The sequence below is a fragment of the Argiope bruennichi genome, chromosome 8 (genome assembly GCF_947563725.1).
Source record: "Argiope bruennichi chromosome 8, qqArgBrue1.1, whole genome shotgun sequence".
NCBI lineage: Eukaryota > Metazoa > Arthropoda > Arachnida > Araneae > Araneidae > Argiope > Argiope bruennichi.
This window is the reverse complement of record NC_079158.1, coordinates 26633824-26651533: the sequence shown is the minus strand read 5'-3', so window position 1 is coordinate 26651533 and position 17710 is coordinate 26633824. Positions and strand designations below refer to the sequence as shown.

The 17710-nt window shown below is 27.8% G+C and overlaps 1 protein-coding gene across 1 annotated transcript in view; it reads left to right on the top strand.

The window, feature by feature from the left end:
- Positions 1-17710, top strand: part of LOC129981521 (RYamide receptor-like) — a 253774-nt gene that overhangs the window by 207000 nt on the left and 29064 nt on the right. The window contains exon 2 of the mRNA XM_056092380.1: positions 4216-4408. Within this exon, the coding sequence (XP_055948355.1) occupies positions 4216-4408 (193 nt within the window). The remainder of the gene's footprint in view (positions 1-4215; positions 4409-17710) is intronic.

The following is a 17710-nucleotide window of genomic DNA, read 5'->3' as shown; positions in this document are numbered from 1 at the left end:
TTATTTTTTACATTAAAATAATCTAAGCGTTATGCTATAATTTCGAATTTCTTAAATTCAAAATTAAATTTTTTTCTTCATCGAAGAATAATTTTCATAAATTATTAACAAACTTCATGAATCCAAGTAATATTAATTTAAGTCAACAGCCGTATTATAATCCGTTTCTATTAAAATTTGATGGTATTTAGATATGCATTAAGTCTTCTTAATACCTGTCAACAAAAAAAAAATCTAATAAGTTTTGAAAACATTTAGAATATCATATAAATCATAGAAACGAATAAAGAAATAATGTCTCGGAAACAATTTATGTATTAAATGTCAATCCACCAACTATTCTTGCAAAACATTTCATGCGATATTTTTTATAAATTTTGCAATTCTCATTAAGAAACAATTTTTCTTTCTTTTGAAACACAATTAACAATTCTCTGGAATTTGACATTTTGAAATGTGTCAAACTTTGCACTTTCCTTGCTTTATTTTTTTCTTTCAAAAAGCACAAAGTTAAGGAATTTTTTATAGTTTCGTTTAAGTTTTCAATTAGTATATTTTAGAAATGGTTTTTTTTTATATTTTCGACGGTCGGTTCGTTAAAAGAGGAAAAATGACACTTCGGCATATTAAAAATGCAAATGCATACAATGTACCTTTATTTTTCGCTTTTTAAAAATTCCTTTAAAAAGAAAAGAATGCATGGATTGAATAATTAAACAACAAATGATTAGTAAGATTATTATTCCAATCACTATGAAGATATCTTATTGAATTCCAATTTAAATAGCTGTGGCTCATTTGACGTTTCTAATTTTCTTAATGTTAAGTAAAAGAAATTGTTTTGTAGCAAGAAAGTTTTAATAAAATCTTCGTAAAATAAAAGTATTTGGATGATTATTCTTTGTGTAGAGAATATTAATTTTAATACCTACGAATCAATTTAGAAACGTTGTTTATCATTATTAAAAAGTATTCTAATTCATTTTAAATTAAAATATCAACCTAATCCTTTATATTCCATAATGGTTATATCAGTAGTCTTAAGTTTATCCATAATGTTAAGTTTATCCATAAGTTTATTCCATAATGGTTATAAGTCCATTATATCAGTAGTCTGATCCTGCAGCCAATTTAAAGTCATTTAATTTTTAGAATTAATTCATAGATGCTAAATACCAAGAGCGGTAATGGAAAATAATAAAAAAGTGCGAGGAAATATATTAATATCTGAGTTGAATTTAACTCGTTAATATAACAGAAAGGTGTTGAATGTTTTGCTGTTAACGAAGGTGATGATTTAAATTATTTAAATATAAAATGGTAGTGGTTTTGCCATTTGATTGCTTGTCATCTTTACTTATTTCTTTTCATGTACAAATTATTTATTCAAATAATAGTTATATTAGCTCAATGTATGTTGCAAGCGAATGAAGGGTTAAGATGTTGCCATGATTCTCTAATTTTATAATCTTATTACAATATAAACAATTTTGTTTATAAGAGTATAAATGTCTATAATTATTTCATTGGCTCAATTTTCTGTCATATTTACCTTTAAATATGATTTTGAAAATAGATAAAATGAAACGCATTATTACAATTTAAAGTAAAATTTATCCACAACCAAAATAAAAAAAAAATCATTCAATGTCAAAATTTCAAAATTCTTCCTTCTCAGCTCACATATAATTGTTTCTTGGATATGGCCGCAAATGTGTTACATGGCATCAGCAAATAATAATCACGAAATATACATGCTTGGCTCGAATTTAGCATTTTGACTGAATCTCTTCTGCGAATATATATTTTTGACCTGTTTTTTCGCACCAATTGAAACCAAAATTTGATATGGAACAACAATTATAGTCATAAGATCACATATGGAATTTCCATGATTTAAGTCATGATGTTTATGATTTAACATGAGTTAATGCTTCTACATGCATGCAAAAATACAGACGGATAAACAATAACCTCTTGACATATTTGATTCAAAATTTACATTTTAGATGCTAAAGTTATGTATCAAATTTTATCTCTCTTGCTCTTTACGTTTCGCAGTTATCGAGTTCGTTTGTATTTACCAGATAAACTGATTTTTTTAGAACTGATTTTGTTCAAAATTGGAAGTAAATCTTGAAATTTGGACTTAAGTTCATATATCAAATATCATCCGTTCAGTTCAAGGCATTTCAGAATTATCGTCTTCCCAGACAGACATTATGCCAAAAATGTCCCCAGTTCGAAATGTTTAAAGATTACACTATATTTCATATATTATACATATAAGGGAAAATAAAACGTGTTAAATCCTTTGCTTAATCATTTTTCTGCGATTAAATAATATTATTGTAATGGATATTTAAAATTTCCCATTTTGCACTCAATAATAATGAAGAATGCTTTGTATTTTCTACATAGTAAAATCAGGAAAATATATTTCATTTTTATTTAAACATATAAAGAAACATTGTGTAGATAGAATACAAAATTAAAATAATTTATTTCTAGATTTTTTAGATATTATAGCTGAAGTAGAACAGATTTAAAATATTGCATGCAAAATTGTACCAAATAAGAATGGTTCGCCGATAAATCTCGATAAGTGGGTAGAGCAGAACCCATTAAATGGAAACCCCTGAAACTGTCCAGACCTACCTGTCACTCTCCCTGCCTGGTCCGGATTTATGACATCGACTTGTTAAGCTGACGCAGGAAACTTGTTCCGTACTGAAATCAGGGAGCAATTTTTCACGAGATCAGGGATAAATTTCTGATCAAGAGTAATGGCATGTTACAGTTGAGTTAAATTTATCTACTTCCCTGCGGGATAGATATTTGTTAGTGTACTTTTTGAAATTGCAACAACAAATCAAGTGTTAGATGTCTGGTTAGAAACATAGTTTTAAAATATTTGATAAAATATACATTGATGATTCTTTATAGATATTTGTAAATATATCATTATATTTATTGATATTTTATCGAATTATTTATTATTTTTTAATTTATTTTTGTTATTACTTTTATTTTTGCGATTAAAGCCCGACTTCAAGAAGCAACTATACTTAATGTGTAATCTCATATATCTGATTTCGAAGCTTTAACTTAATATATTTGTACAAAAAGAGAACCGTCTGAAAATAATCGAGATATTACTTTTTCATGAAGAATTGCAGAAAAAAAAATCTCATGTCAATTTTTTCTAAAACTAATTAAAATAGTTCTATGGCGCTGTGAATAGGAGTGGGTGTTTGTTTCAAATAAATTTCACGCAGATAAATACAGATTGCAATTTCCGACTCTAAATCCGTAAAAAAATAGTGTTGGTATAGATTCCATACTTTTATCTTAACCCTTTCTAGGGCCGTGGGAAGTATGCTTCCCACCTAATTTATCAATCTTTGTATGAATTTATGTAGGTTGGGATAAGTTCTGACGAATTTTTTTAGAAAGACAGAAACTTAGATGCTTTAGTTCTTTATTTTACATAAAATGATGTGTCTTTATTTGATACTTGATTATTAATTAACCAAATTAATCAATTAATCAAACTAAATTTATATAATAAGCTACATGAATCCCTTTTCTTATTCTAATTTCAAGTCTAAAAATATTTTAACATAATATGACTAGAAAAAAATGGCCCTTTAAAGGGTTAAAAGACTGCTCAAGAAATTCGATTTAATTTTGTGATTAATTTAACCGTATAGATGAATAGAGTAAAACAAGATTTTTGTGTTTTCATTTAAAGATTATATATTAATCAGTAGAGTAATATATAATCGGTATAATTTAAGTTTTTCTCATAAATGACAATCTTTAATTAATTTTTCTTTATCAATATTAGAAAGAAACTGACGATAAATTCTTAACTCAGTTACTGAAGTGATTTTAACTGCTTCATAAAAGTTTGCTACATTTCCTCAGATCAGTTAAAATTATTCTGAATTTTTCTTTTTACTATTGTGAATATTTCTATCTAATATTCACAATATTTACAGGGATCAGGTGGAATTAAAGGAATGAAAATAGCAGATTAATTCTGAACATATCTAAATAGGTATTTAAAAGGATTAAACGGGAGAATTTAACATATTAACAATCTTTGTTACTAAATTAAATATGTACCAGAATTTCCGTTAGCTCATGTTAAACAGGAAGTAGATTATTTTATATAAATTTCCATTCTAATTAATGATCTTTCTCTTTCAGATATTATGCCATTATGTACCCCCTCAGTCTGAGATGGACCAAATCCAGAGGCCCTCTCATCATGATGATTATCTGGGGATCGGCGTTCGGACTCTCCAGCTTCCAGCTCATTCACGGCAGAGCAGAGAAATTTGTTTTGGGCGGACAAGAATTTTACGATTGCACCGAAGTATGGGATGATGTCGAAGGGAAGGTAATGGGCCATTTTCTTTTGTTCTTAATATTAGAGTTAGGTTAAACCAGAAATGCAACTAGGATTATCCGTCTGATTATTTAATATTTGAAAAGAATACATCATTGCTAATTTTAATTACTAAATTTGAATTTTCTGTTAAAAAAGGAGGCTCTTAGGTTGGATTTTAGAGATGTATGTTATCTTTTGTAATGAAGAGTAAAATTTTACATTATGGATTAAATGAAATGAAATGTGCTTGAATGTTGAAACAATGGTTTTGATTTGCAGCCAATCCATTGAATATTTCATTTTCTGGCGATGAATAATTATTTATAAATAATTGGCACGATTTATAAAGAACTGAACCATTGAAATGATTTAAGTATCTAATTGACTCACAGTCACCCTTGGAGAAATATAAGAATGCGCATTGAGTTTTTTTATGATTAGCATGAAACAGAAATATCCTTAGGAGACTCAGATATCATGCGTTATCAAATACGAGCGGGAAATAATCTAATGTATTCATGTGTTATCTTGTTCGAAGTGAGTCTACAATCAGTCTTTGGAATGATCTAAGAAATCGCATTGACTTTTTTTTGAAATTAAGAAAACAGAACGAATATTTGGAAACTGAGTGTGCATGCGCTCTTCTTAATACGTCACTACTTACTCGGTTATAATAGAATTCGCAAAGTTTTAGCGTTCGTTCAATTCGTGTTTTGAAGAATTCCTATGCATCTCATATTAGATATTAAGTTTACTGTTTGTTTCTTATAATTAAATTAATAGGACTTAGTTACTCACATTCAATGTATCTAAACTCTTTTTTTCTTCATATATCTTACTCAATAACTTAAACTGAATCTTGCAAAACGAATTTATAAAATTTAAATCATGTAAAAAAGAGAAATCTCTTACAAGAAAGAAGTAAAGTCAGAAAACTGGTAACATCTTTGAACTGATTCAATTAAATACTATCTTTGTGCATTTTAACAGCAAGTTGGAGTGTATTTAAGGACGCAAATTTTGTAATTTATATAGCAATTACGTTCTCTAGATTTTTTAGATATCCCTTTTACATATTCGCTCAAGATTTTCAGCAGTCTTGAAAATAAATAATTTTATGGCATGGCAGGTATGGTACAGAAATGATACAAAACTATCTTTCTGTAATAGAACGTTAGATTTGAAATGCAATACCGAACACTGCATTCGGCTGTTTGTAATTAATTCAAGTAAAAAAATGAAACCCAATAAAATTTACAAAATATATTTAATGGAATATAAATTACCAATAATGCAGCAACCGAATAACAACATATAAAGCGAACATCACTTTCAGCGGATTTTTTTTTTCACAATTCATTTTAAATACTATAAATTTAGTTGTTGATTGTATTGTATCTAGAAGGCTGGATATTATTTATAATGACATTATTTATACAAATACCATGAAATGCTATATCTGTGTTATAAATTTTACTTTCTCGTATTCAAAGTTTACAAAGAAAAATTGTTTAATCTTTAAAAAAAAATCTAACCTGAGATTTTGACGCATCTTCACTTTTCAGATCTCCCTGAGCTCCCCAAACACGTTTTAAGGAATTATTTCTGAACTTTTTGTGAACACGACAGTTCAAAAACAATTTTGCTGCACTGATAAAATTTGGTGCATGGTCTTTACACCAAATTTATACATTTCTATCAAATATTGGGTTAAATGGATTCAGATGAAATCTGTCCATCCGTCTGTACAAATAGAAGTTTCCATGATAACTATAAAATAAAAAGATCTAGACGGATAAAATAAAGAGCAGAAACTTAGCATCTAAAATGTAAATTCGCAGCAAATTTGGAAATAAAATATCAAGGAGTTGATCATCTACTAGTTTGTACTTTCCCATGCATTTAAATGTGATAACACAAAAAAAGCAATGAGTTAAATATATAAAATTTGCTGTGTTATCTTGCATTTGCAATTGTAGTTTTATATCAAATTTAGATTTATTAAGTTGAAAAAATAGCTTCCAAAATGAACATTCAGTTTGCTGGTATGCATTAATCACTTCCTAACAATCAATCGAAATTTAACAAAATCTTTCGTATTTATTGTTCACCAGTGACAGGCATTTATTGATATACAAGTACGTTTGTTAGAGACCAGTTTCAAGGATACCACTCCAGTTGGTTCTTTTATTTAATTCAGTATTAATGAGCTCCAGGAACTGTTCTCCTTTTCCTTTCCATCTCCTAATTTTATTGCAAAAATGAATAGTTTTTACATACCTATAAAATGTGTAATCAATCTTTCAGAACATTCCATATATATCATTAAATGCAATTATTGGCACTGTGTACCTTATTGTTTTAATTCTGCAAACTATTTGAAATATCATCAATGCTTTCTTTCATTTGAATTATATGTAAATGATTTATTTTCCTGCATTTTAAGAAAGCCATTTTGATTATGGCTGTCTGATCATTCATATTTTCAATGCTTTCTTTCATTTGAATTGTATTCAAATAGTTTATTATACTATATACCCTGACAGCCATTTTGATTATTTCCAACATTGTTATTGATTCAAAATTATAATTTTGGGAGATTAAAAAATCCAATTTATAAAATTTTATTCAAAAGTTTCGTGTTTCCTTAAGAGTAAATTCCATGAAACAAAAAAAGAATTGCGTAGTAAATCACGTACAGTAAATTTGGCCATTTTCTCTTGACCTCTTTTCAAAATTGAATTTCTTTTAGTCTTCGTAATGTAGTTCGTGATGCAGCATTCGTTTTAAAAAGAAAAATATATTAGAGATTTCCATGGGGTGTTGTTTTGGAGATTCGCATTCTTTGCAAGAGGGTCCATTTGATATGTAAATCACCATTATCATTACAATTATGATGAATGGTTATAGCCTTTCTGTAAAATGATGAAAAATTCAAGAGATGACAGCTCAAAGCATCAATTCAAAGATTGAAAAAAAATTAAGTGATTAATTTAAATGAATTTTTATAAACATAGGTTTCAAAAGAATTTATTAGTAAAATTTTATATACTTTAGAATATTGTTATTTAAAAAATACCTGGCTGTTGAATGTAACCCCACTGAAGAAAGGAGGGTAATTTTTGTTATTTTCCAATTAAGAGGGAGAACAAATAAAAGAAGACATAATTTTAAAATGAGTAGAGGAATTAAAAAATGGAAAGAAACAAAAGAATCACATTCAAATGAAAATACTTCGAAGAACTTTTCTAGAAGATTAAAAAAAAGAAATTCTCAAAATAGAAATAATTCAAGAAAGAAAAAATAGCTGATGTATCTTCTTTTTTTAATTTTTACCAACTCAAGTAAATTGTCGAGATCGTAGAGAATTCTGAGTACTGGCAAAACATTTTAATTGAAATGTGACAAGATGAGGTTAAAAAATGATGCAAAATATTAAAAAACAGTGAAAAATGGTACAAAATATTAAAAAAAGGAAAAAAAGTTTTAATTTCCTGGGAAGAAATTTTCATTCATTCTTTTTGAGACCTAAACGTTCTTAAGGAACCTGAGAAAATCAGATATTGTACTGAAAGGGGCATAAGAGGAAGTCTTATGAGTTTTTAAAAAAGTATTTTTTGAAAAAATGAATCGACATATTAATAAATAAAAAAAAAATTAACTCGTACACAAAATTATATTTAATATATATATATATATATATATATATATATATATATATATATATATATATATATATATATATAAAATTTTATCCCACATTCAAATAATAAAAAAAAATTAAATTAAAATTTAAAAAAAAAGTATTTTCCTTTTTTTTTATGAATATCTGTTATTTTCTAAAAAAAATAATAAATAAATGTTAGTACATTAAATTTGTTTAGTGTTTTTTTAGCCAATCATTATTAGATGCTTTATAGTGATGCCGTTATAGTTATAACGGCATCACTATAAAAAGGTGTAATTATACACGGCAGCATTTTTGGAACAAACAGCAGCCCACAAATAGTAATAGGTAGTAAATAACCACAACAGCACACAAAGCGGTCAGACAGTACTCAACAGGAAGAGAAAATCATGTATCACAAAGTTCCCTCCGAGCGCCTGTAAATCTCCACTCGGTTCTTGCTTTAGTTGTACCCACTGTCGACTCAATACTACACGACTGGCAACTCAACACACAATTCGATGCGATTCCAATATTTGTCTCCAAGATTCGGCTCAAGCTTCCATTCTCAGTCCACTAATCAAAGTTTACGCCTAGCTGGACTGATCCAACTAATTTGTCGCTGATTAACTAACTATACGACTGACTTCGGCTTGGATTACCGGCCTTTTTTAGTTTCCGTTGCTCGGCACAGAATATTCTCGAACAAGCAAACATAGCTTCCCTCCTATTGATCCTATCGCCAAAATTCCTAAAGATTCCAGTATCATTCATTCCGTTGCCAGAGTTGCCAAATCGATCCCCAAGTTTGTCGCCATGTTCGGGGTTCATTGATCCTGTATGCGATCAGATCCAATAGAGCCATCTGTAAAACTATCTTTTCTATGATGGTGTTAACCATGCTAGGAAGCAACATTACAGATTTGTAGCAACATCAAGAAAGTTTATAGTTAAAATTTAAAAAAAGCAGCAGAGACTAAATTTTAGATTAAAAACCACCCCACTGAAAAAAAAGGTTACATTCGTTTAAAATTCAAAAATGGACAAACTTTATGTACATTCTGAATAACCTTGGTGCATCAATATGGTAAGATTCAGAAACAAAAAAAAATTATTAAAACATTTTTAATCTAGATAAATTATAAGGGAAAAGTTAGGATAACTAATTTTATTTTCACGTATTTCATAAAATGATTTAAAAGCAATTAATCAAACTACCTAACAACATCCCTTTCTCATGTGTGAGAAAAGGGTGATACTGATTTTTATTTTCATATAGAGTAAATTCTCTTAGAATTCTCTACTCCAAATTGAATTATTTACTCTTTTATCTCCTAATTGAAATAAATTGCTGAAACCAGTCAAATCCTATTTTTTAACCAGAAGTCACTGAAATCCAAAAATAAAACCTGTTGAAACAGGTCCTAATGCAAACTTTCGTAAAAAATTTTCTATGGCAGACATTTCTGAATGAGCACTAGAAAAGAAAAAGTTGTGAAGAATACCTTGAAAACCACATATGGCCTGTGCTCGTCCAAAGCATCTCGCTAATTCCTGTTAATTACTTTAGCAGATATTTTTGAGGGCTAATGAGGAATTCTTAAAAGGCGGGAAAGTGTTTTCAGTTTTCATTTATCAAAATTAGTTGGAGAGTGATCATTAATTTCTGTGAGTACTCTTCATTATGATAAGAAAGGTTGCATGCTTATAAATTTAATTATTTACCTTTTAGCAACCACGAAGATCAGAGTAGGGTGGTTGCAGAGTGGTTTGTTTTAATTACGTTCTTGCTAATTATAGTAATTTTACTGTAAACATTTAGATTGGATTCAACTCGTAAGTTGCTTCTATGAAATTTTGAAGAATCAATTCATTCATTAGTTTTAATTAGAAAAGTATGTTTAAAATTGCTATATTTATATTATAAAGTTATTTTCTATACTATAATTACATCTCTGTACTATAAAGCTATTTCTGTACTAAGCTATTTTCTTTCTGTACTAGAAAATCTTATGTTTGCAACAATAACCACTGAGAAATCGGAAGCAGTAGCGTTATATAAAATTCACACTCACTCTAGTGTCATCTTTTTAGATAATTGTTCTATTTTCAATATTTTAAATTAATTATTTCTGAAAATATTAAGTTTAATAAGAAAAATTAACCTAAACCTTGGAATGGCTGTTCAATTTTTTATCAATAACCCTTGAAATAATTATAACACGAAAATGATACCGGTGCCATTTTAAAGAAAGAATAATTACAGTTCCAATTACATAAACTTAATTTGTATTTGGTACTTTTGAATATTATTGAAATATTCAAAAATGATTGAAATATTCAAAAATGATTGAAATATTCAAAAATGATTGAAATATTCAAAAATGATTGAAATATTCAAAAATGATTGAAATATTCATATTTGATACTTATTAAATTTCAATTGAAATTCAATAAAATTTATTTTCAAAATTTTTAATCTATCGTAATTACTAGGCAAGATCTTTCAAGTTGCAAAGTCTTTTTTCCCCTATCAAATAAGGACGTAGGAAGGAAAATAATGAAAGGACACTGTGCTTTATTTTTTCAGAAAGGCACCAAAACACTAAATAGAATAGAATGGAACTTAAGTAGTAACAAGCGGGATGATCACCTCGAAATGTTTTTGAAAACTCTCCAATAAAGTACTTGCCTCCCTTTCACTGCATAAAATTCTGGACATTGGATAAATCCGCCAATATTTTGTTTGATATTGATGAACGATAGTTAGGAAATATTGATTTTCGGCGGGAAACTAGCATTTTTAATGAATGTATAGCAATGATATGTATTTTGAATGTCTTTCTCAGGGTCGATTGACGCAAAATTTGAGATGTACATTCAGTTGCGTACACCGAATTTCATTGATTTAAGTCATTGTGTTTAGGAATTATTGTATTTACATACATGGGAAAAAACAGTCCAACAGATTCTCAATACTTTGACAGGATTTGGTTTAAAATTTAATAAAAATCAGCATTTAATTCCTAATCCTACGCAAAAAATTTTATTTGTTTAGTTTATAACCTTTTGTATTTATCGTAATCAAACCTGTAGTACCTGTAATCAAACAGCGAAACAGAGTTTCTGTAAATAAATTTCGTTCAAAATTTGATAGATAACTACAAATTTGGTTATAATTCCATATACTGAATGTAAGCTGTCTAACTCAAAGCATAGCAGTTATAATGCAGACAGACATAATTCTAAAACTGTGTTCCTTGGATTCATAGAGTTATTAAATGTGGCGATTCGTAAAAATCTCGAGCTTGAATTTTTCGAAGATTGCAATATTTTCTCCATTCTTTTTATAAGAGAAAGTAAAAATCATAATATGACGGAATTTTTATTGTCGCCATAACAATGTACAAAGAAAAGTGAAATCCCAATAGACATAAATATTTGTAAAATATAAGTATCTCAAATACTGAAAAAATTGCTTCAAATTTCACTCACCAATAGCATAAGACAAAGAACATTTTTCTACTGATTAAAAGTTTTGCTTTCAAATTCAGAAAAAAACTATTTTATCTTTAAATATTCTTTTCTATATAATGAATAAGGACATTCTTGGTAAGATCCCGGTTTCAGAAAAGGAAGATTCCAGAGTCTAAGCTCCAATCTTCCAAAGAACTTCAATGCAAATCAGTCTAATATATATTTAGTTCATTAAGTGTAGAATGTGCACTGGTGAAGCGGGGAAATTTTCCTTGGGGATATTTATTCATGGGGCATCCTTACCTAGTCCGTCTCAAAATATCCCTCGTATTGCTTCCAAACGAGAAGCAAATGTAATAATGAAACTAAACTAAACTCCTATTTAAGGAAATCATACCAGTTATTTTAAACCTTTCTAGGGCCGTGGGAAGTATGCTTCTCACCAAATTTATCAATCTTTGTATGAATTTATGTAGGTTGGCATAAGTTCTGGCAAATTTTTTTAGTAAGTCAGAAACTTAGATGCTTTAGTTCTTTATTTTACACAAAATGATGTGTCTTGATTTGATACTTAATTTGATTAATTAACCAAATTAATTAATTAATCAAATTAAATTTATCTAATAAGCTAATTGAATCCCTATTCTTATTCTGATTTCAAGCCTAAAAATATTTTAACATAATATGACTAGAAAAAAATGGCCCTTTAAAGGGTTAAACCATTTTACTTAAGCGCCTATTATTTGTTGCTCTTAATGTTTAGTTCAGATTTATATCATTCTTTTAAAGTTATTGATGCCTTATGGAGAAAATTAGTTTATGATGTGTTTTTTTAAAACACCTTTAGGTCAGTTTCTATTCTTATTTTAATTTAAAATGTATTTCAAGCCATTAGAAACTTGTCTATTTGTAATATTTTAAATAAAGTTTAAGTTATAAATATTGCACATATTAAAGTATTTTCATACTTAGAAACACCGAATATATCCAAATTTTGTCTGTTAAACTGTAAATACTAAGGGAAAACTTATCTATTAATAGATGCAATACCATGAGCAATTTGATAGCCGTTTTCACTGACTCTTGTCCATATGCCAATCTATAGCCCATTTGCAGAATGCAGTTTCTCTTTGAATTGGCTATTAAAAATGGCGCACCATTAAGTAATTTCTACTTCACGTTCTTCGAGGAACAAATTTGTTTATCATCAAATCACACGATAACCAATTTATATCCCCATCATATTTTATTACTTAACATTTTGTGGTCATGTTTATTGCTTAAAAGTAATAGAATTAGATAATAAACTCGATATTTTCATATAGACTGCATATCTCGTCTTCCAATAACTTGAAAAGGGAAGGCCAGAAAGATCGAGAGAACATACCGTCTTTGAATCATGACGATTTAGGCGAGCTTGGAATTTATGCTCACAGTATTGCCTTTGATAAAGATAATTTTTTTTTTGTGGAGAAATAGACTTAACTGTAAAAGGCCAAAAAGGAGTAATCGAATAAGAAGAATAAGATGTCGATAAGAATTTTGTAAAATGTATAGAGAAGAACATTTTTTAATAGTCAGATGTTTTGAAAAGATGGAAAACTTATTGATATGTTCTAACAGAATGATGAAAATAATTTTTTTGTGGAGAAATAGACTTAACTGTAAAAGGCCAAAAAGGAGTAATCGAATAAGAAGAATTAGATGTGGATAAGAATTTTGTAAAATGTATAGAGAAGAACATTTTTTAATTGTCAAATGTTTTGAAAAGATGGAAAACTTATTGATATGTTCTAACAGAATGATGAAAATAATTTTTTTGTGGAGAAATAGACTTAACTGTAAAAGGCCAAAAAGGAGTAATCGAATAAGAAGAATAAGATGTCGATAAGAATTTTGTAAAATGTATAGAGAAGAACATTTTTTAATAGTCAGATGTTTTGAAAAGATGGAAAACTTATTGATATGTTCTAACAGAATGATGAAAATAATTTTTTTGTGGAGAAATAGACTTAACTGTAAAAGGACAAAAAGGTGTAATCGAGTAAGAAGAATAAGATGTCGATAATAATTTTGTAAAATGTATAGAGAAGAACATTTTTTAATCGTCAGATGTTTTGAAAAGATGGAAAACTTATTGATATGTTCTAACAGAATTCCTTTCACAATTGCCTTACCAACATGTGTTTATATAAAGAAATTTCCATTTCTAACTACGAGTATTGGAAATAAAAATAAACATTTTACAAATCCTTTTCAAAATCACGTTTGTTGTACAACGCTTTTCTTATCACTGGTCTAAATTTTGTGATTAAGGATTTTAATAATGAATTGGAATAGAAAAACACAAAAACTTTGATTTTCCTCCTTAAGGAATGAACAGTCATATTCAGATGCCCATTTCGAACTTGTATGGAATTGATCAATAACATTTTATGGCTCATTTAGATATGTTTTGATAGATAGATAAATATTAGATATAGTTTTATAATTACCTGCTTGTAAGAAATTTTCAAAACGAATCGTCAAATATGCACAAATTTATCAGCGAATTGCTTTGCCACCTAAATAACGATTGATACATCATAACCTGAAAATTACCGCGGCTATTTTAAATTTAAAATCGAGCCTTTTCCAGGCTGACTATAGCATTTCCCATCGCCTGAATAATCTGCTTTTATTAAGCAACAGGGGTTTTCATTTGCACATATGTTCCCACATGAACAATGATATGAATACAAATGAGTAATAAATAAAGAAAACGCGATTGATTAATCTAGATTAAAATAATCAATTAATTAATCTGTACGAAATTAATAATCTCAGACATGTTTTACATAGTTTTTAATGTTTAATTATTTTTACAAATTGTAATCAGGACTAAACAAAATCGGAGGGTAATTTTCTAATTTTTCATTAAAGAGAAAAACAAATTTAAAAAAACAACATATAGTTTCAAATGAAACAAAAAAAAAAAACTCAATAAAAAATTTTAGGAAATTAACAAAAAAAAATCACATAGTAATTCAGAGAACTTTTATGAAAGATTAACAAAAGGAATTCTGTTAATAGTAAAAATGCAAGAAAGCAAAAGTACTTTAAGAATCCTTTTTTTATTATTTTTACCAACTCGAGTAAATTATCGAAATCGTGGAGGATTCTGAGAACCGGCCAAGAAAAGTTTAATTGATATGTGAGAAAATGAAATAAAAAAAACTGGAACAAAATATCAGAAAAAGTATAAAAGTATTGGATTCAATGGAAGAAATTTTCATTCATTCTTTTTGTTTCTTTTTCAATATAGGCCTAAAATACTCTTACATTTTATGTTGGAAGAAACATTTCTTAAATTTAGGTCTTATAGTTCTTCGAGAAAATATTTTCCGATGAAAAGAATCAGCATTAATAAAATAAGAAATAAATTCATTCATATTCAAAGATATATTTACAAATATATACCGTTGCCATTCTTAACAATCAATAAAAGTTTTTTTTGTTATTTTAATTTTTGGATTTATTTGATTCTGTAATGGTGTTTTACGTTTTGAAGTATGATGTTTTTTCAAGGGCATGATGTAAAGATTGTAACAATTTGCAATCAATAGGTGAGCGAAGGAGATAAAATATTCCAACCAAATTCTCAAAGTGTTTCCTAAACAGTTTTTGTATCAGGTGGTTACAGCTTCAGATTAACAAAATGGAGACCTGAAACATTTTTTCAGTAATGTGTTAGACATTACCCATGGTTTTTTTTTACTTTTCGATTTGTAATGATGAATTTAGTTTAATAATATTATCGTCCCTGTTTTGAACAACAAGAAGGCTATTTAGTCTCAGGCCTTTATATTTTTGAGAAATATACAGATGATGAGGTTGATACTTGAGCCTTCAACTTCTATTCCAAAACTTTAACCACACCAGAAGAAGAAGATCCTATTTAATATCCACTAGGTCTATATTTTTAGAGAATCTTTGTTAAAGTTGAACTCCAAAACTGGAACCTTAAGAACCGAAGCCGTTATTTTCTCTATCAACTTTTTACGTAGAGTTATAGTAATAACTAAATTATTTCACTTAATGTGTAATCCGATACTAAATTGCTTTACTTCTTTAACTTTGGTGTAACTTTTCTTCTATAAATAATAATTTGAAATGTCTTTAGTTATAATGCTAATAGTGAATGTATTGATACCTATTGCTTTTCACAAGTGTTAATGATCGACCTATATTCTTTGCTATCATACTTCCAATTAGTCTACACACTCCATAAGAAAAGTCTGTTTGAACCCTATGAACCCAGACCGCCTGATATCGCACTGTTCGACAGGGGCCTGACTCAGGGGCTTTGGGACGGTTAAATGAGTTTAATAGGTGAAAGGTATTTAACGACGAAGTATATCTCTCTCTTCTTTAAACTCATTTATCCACTCCAAAGCGCCTGAGTCAGTCCCCTGTCGAACGGGGCTCATAGGGTTAAAGATATAATAATTTCTTTTACAGGACTTAGAAACTTGTTTCGAATGAAAAATATTATCACGTATTTTAACTATTAAATGAAGAATGAGCTTAACATAAATTTTGTAATTCTGAAAAAAAGAATCAAACATAAAACAGGTTTATTATTTATTTGCCAAAATTTTTTTATATTCTAAATTTTTAAACTAAATTATAATTATTTTTCAGGCAGTGTTATTATTTTAAAGTTCTAAGCAAATAATGGAAAATAAACCACTCACAAGGCTTAATAGATTTAAACTATTCATTAAATTATATTAAAGATTAGATATTAATATAATTTAATTAGATATTCAATTTTTGTAGCTTTAGTGACCTGTAACGGATTTCAATTAGACAAAAGAAAAAGTCTTTTGTAAGAATTTACGTTTGCAACTTCGATACTTTGATTCCAAAGTGAATATGCTAAAGTATGCTAAATATTCTCAATCAGTAATGTTAAACTATCTTGAACCATAAAAAATTTAATTTTTCAATGTCACTTTTTCACTCTTTAGTTTTCATTTCTGTGTTAGGATATTTGCCAGCTATAACATTAGAAATCATTGTAAAAAAGAGCAAATTTTATTTAATTGTAAAAATTCAAAATATCATATATAAAATAATATAAATAACGTAATTCTTCCTCTTAACCTTGATTTCTAATTTCTTAAAGTTTTTTTTTATTCTATCCTCAATAACTTTCGCATAAATAAATTTCTATGACAGCTTTATAATAAAAAGAGGCAACACGTTTTTAAACAAATGTAAGTATAAAGTATATACGCAGTGTTTCCCTTAAACGTTAATGGGAAACACTAAAAATAAATGGTGCAATTAAAATGAATACTAAATGTGTATTCGACGTGAATGGCAACGCGTAAGTTAAAAAGTCGCTGTAAACAGCGATGTTTTATCTGTCTCAAGGGAAATCTTTTCTGAAATCGTGCGCAACCGTATTACGAAAATGCTTAATTAAACTAAAAGATAACATCAAGGAAACTATGGAACATATTGCCAAAATTCTCAATTTCGTAGTTTGTGATGTAATCTTACATAGATAACCGTTTCATTTAGGCCAGATACTTAATTTTTTTGTTATTTTGTCATTATTTTTGTTCATATATATATATATATATATATATATATATATGAATCAATCAGTAAATAATCAATTTTCATTTCATCGGTTATCATCAAAATTATTTGATACTTATCTAGAATTTTGGGGCTTAGATAGTATAACAAATTGTATCAATTTTGCAAGTTCATTTGTCGAATTATTGTTTTATATATACACGTAAGCAGGTACACAAATATATTAAATCAAAAAATAAAAATATGAAGACTGTAAATAGCATATTTTTTTGATAATTACAATATTTCATAAGATAGTTATTTTATTATTTATTTCTGAATAGATCAAGAGATAACCAATTTTCATTTCGTCTGTTATCATCAAAAATTTGACACTTATCTAGAATTTTGATGTTTTGATAGTATACTGAATTGTATCAATTTAACAAATTCAGGTGTAGAGTTTTGGTCTTATATATACACGTAAACAGGTACACTGATATATTAAATCACAAAAAAAAAAAAAAAAAAAAAAAAATATGAAGACTGTAAAATATCATATTTTTTTTGATAATTACAATGTTTCATAAGATAAA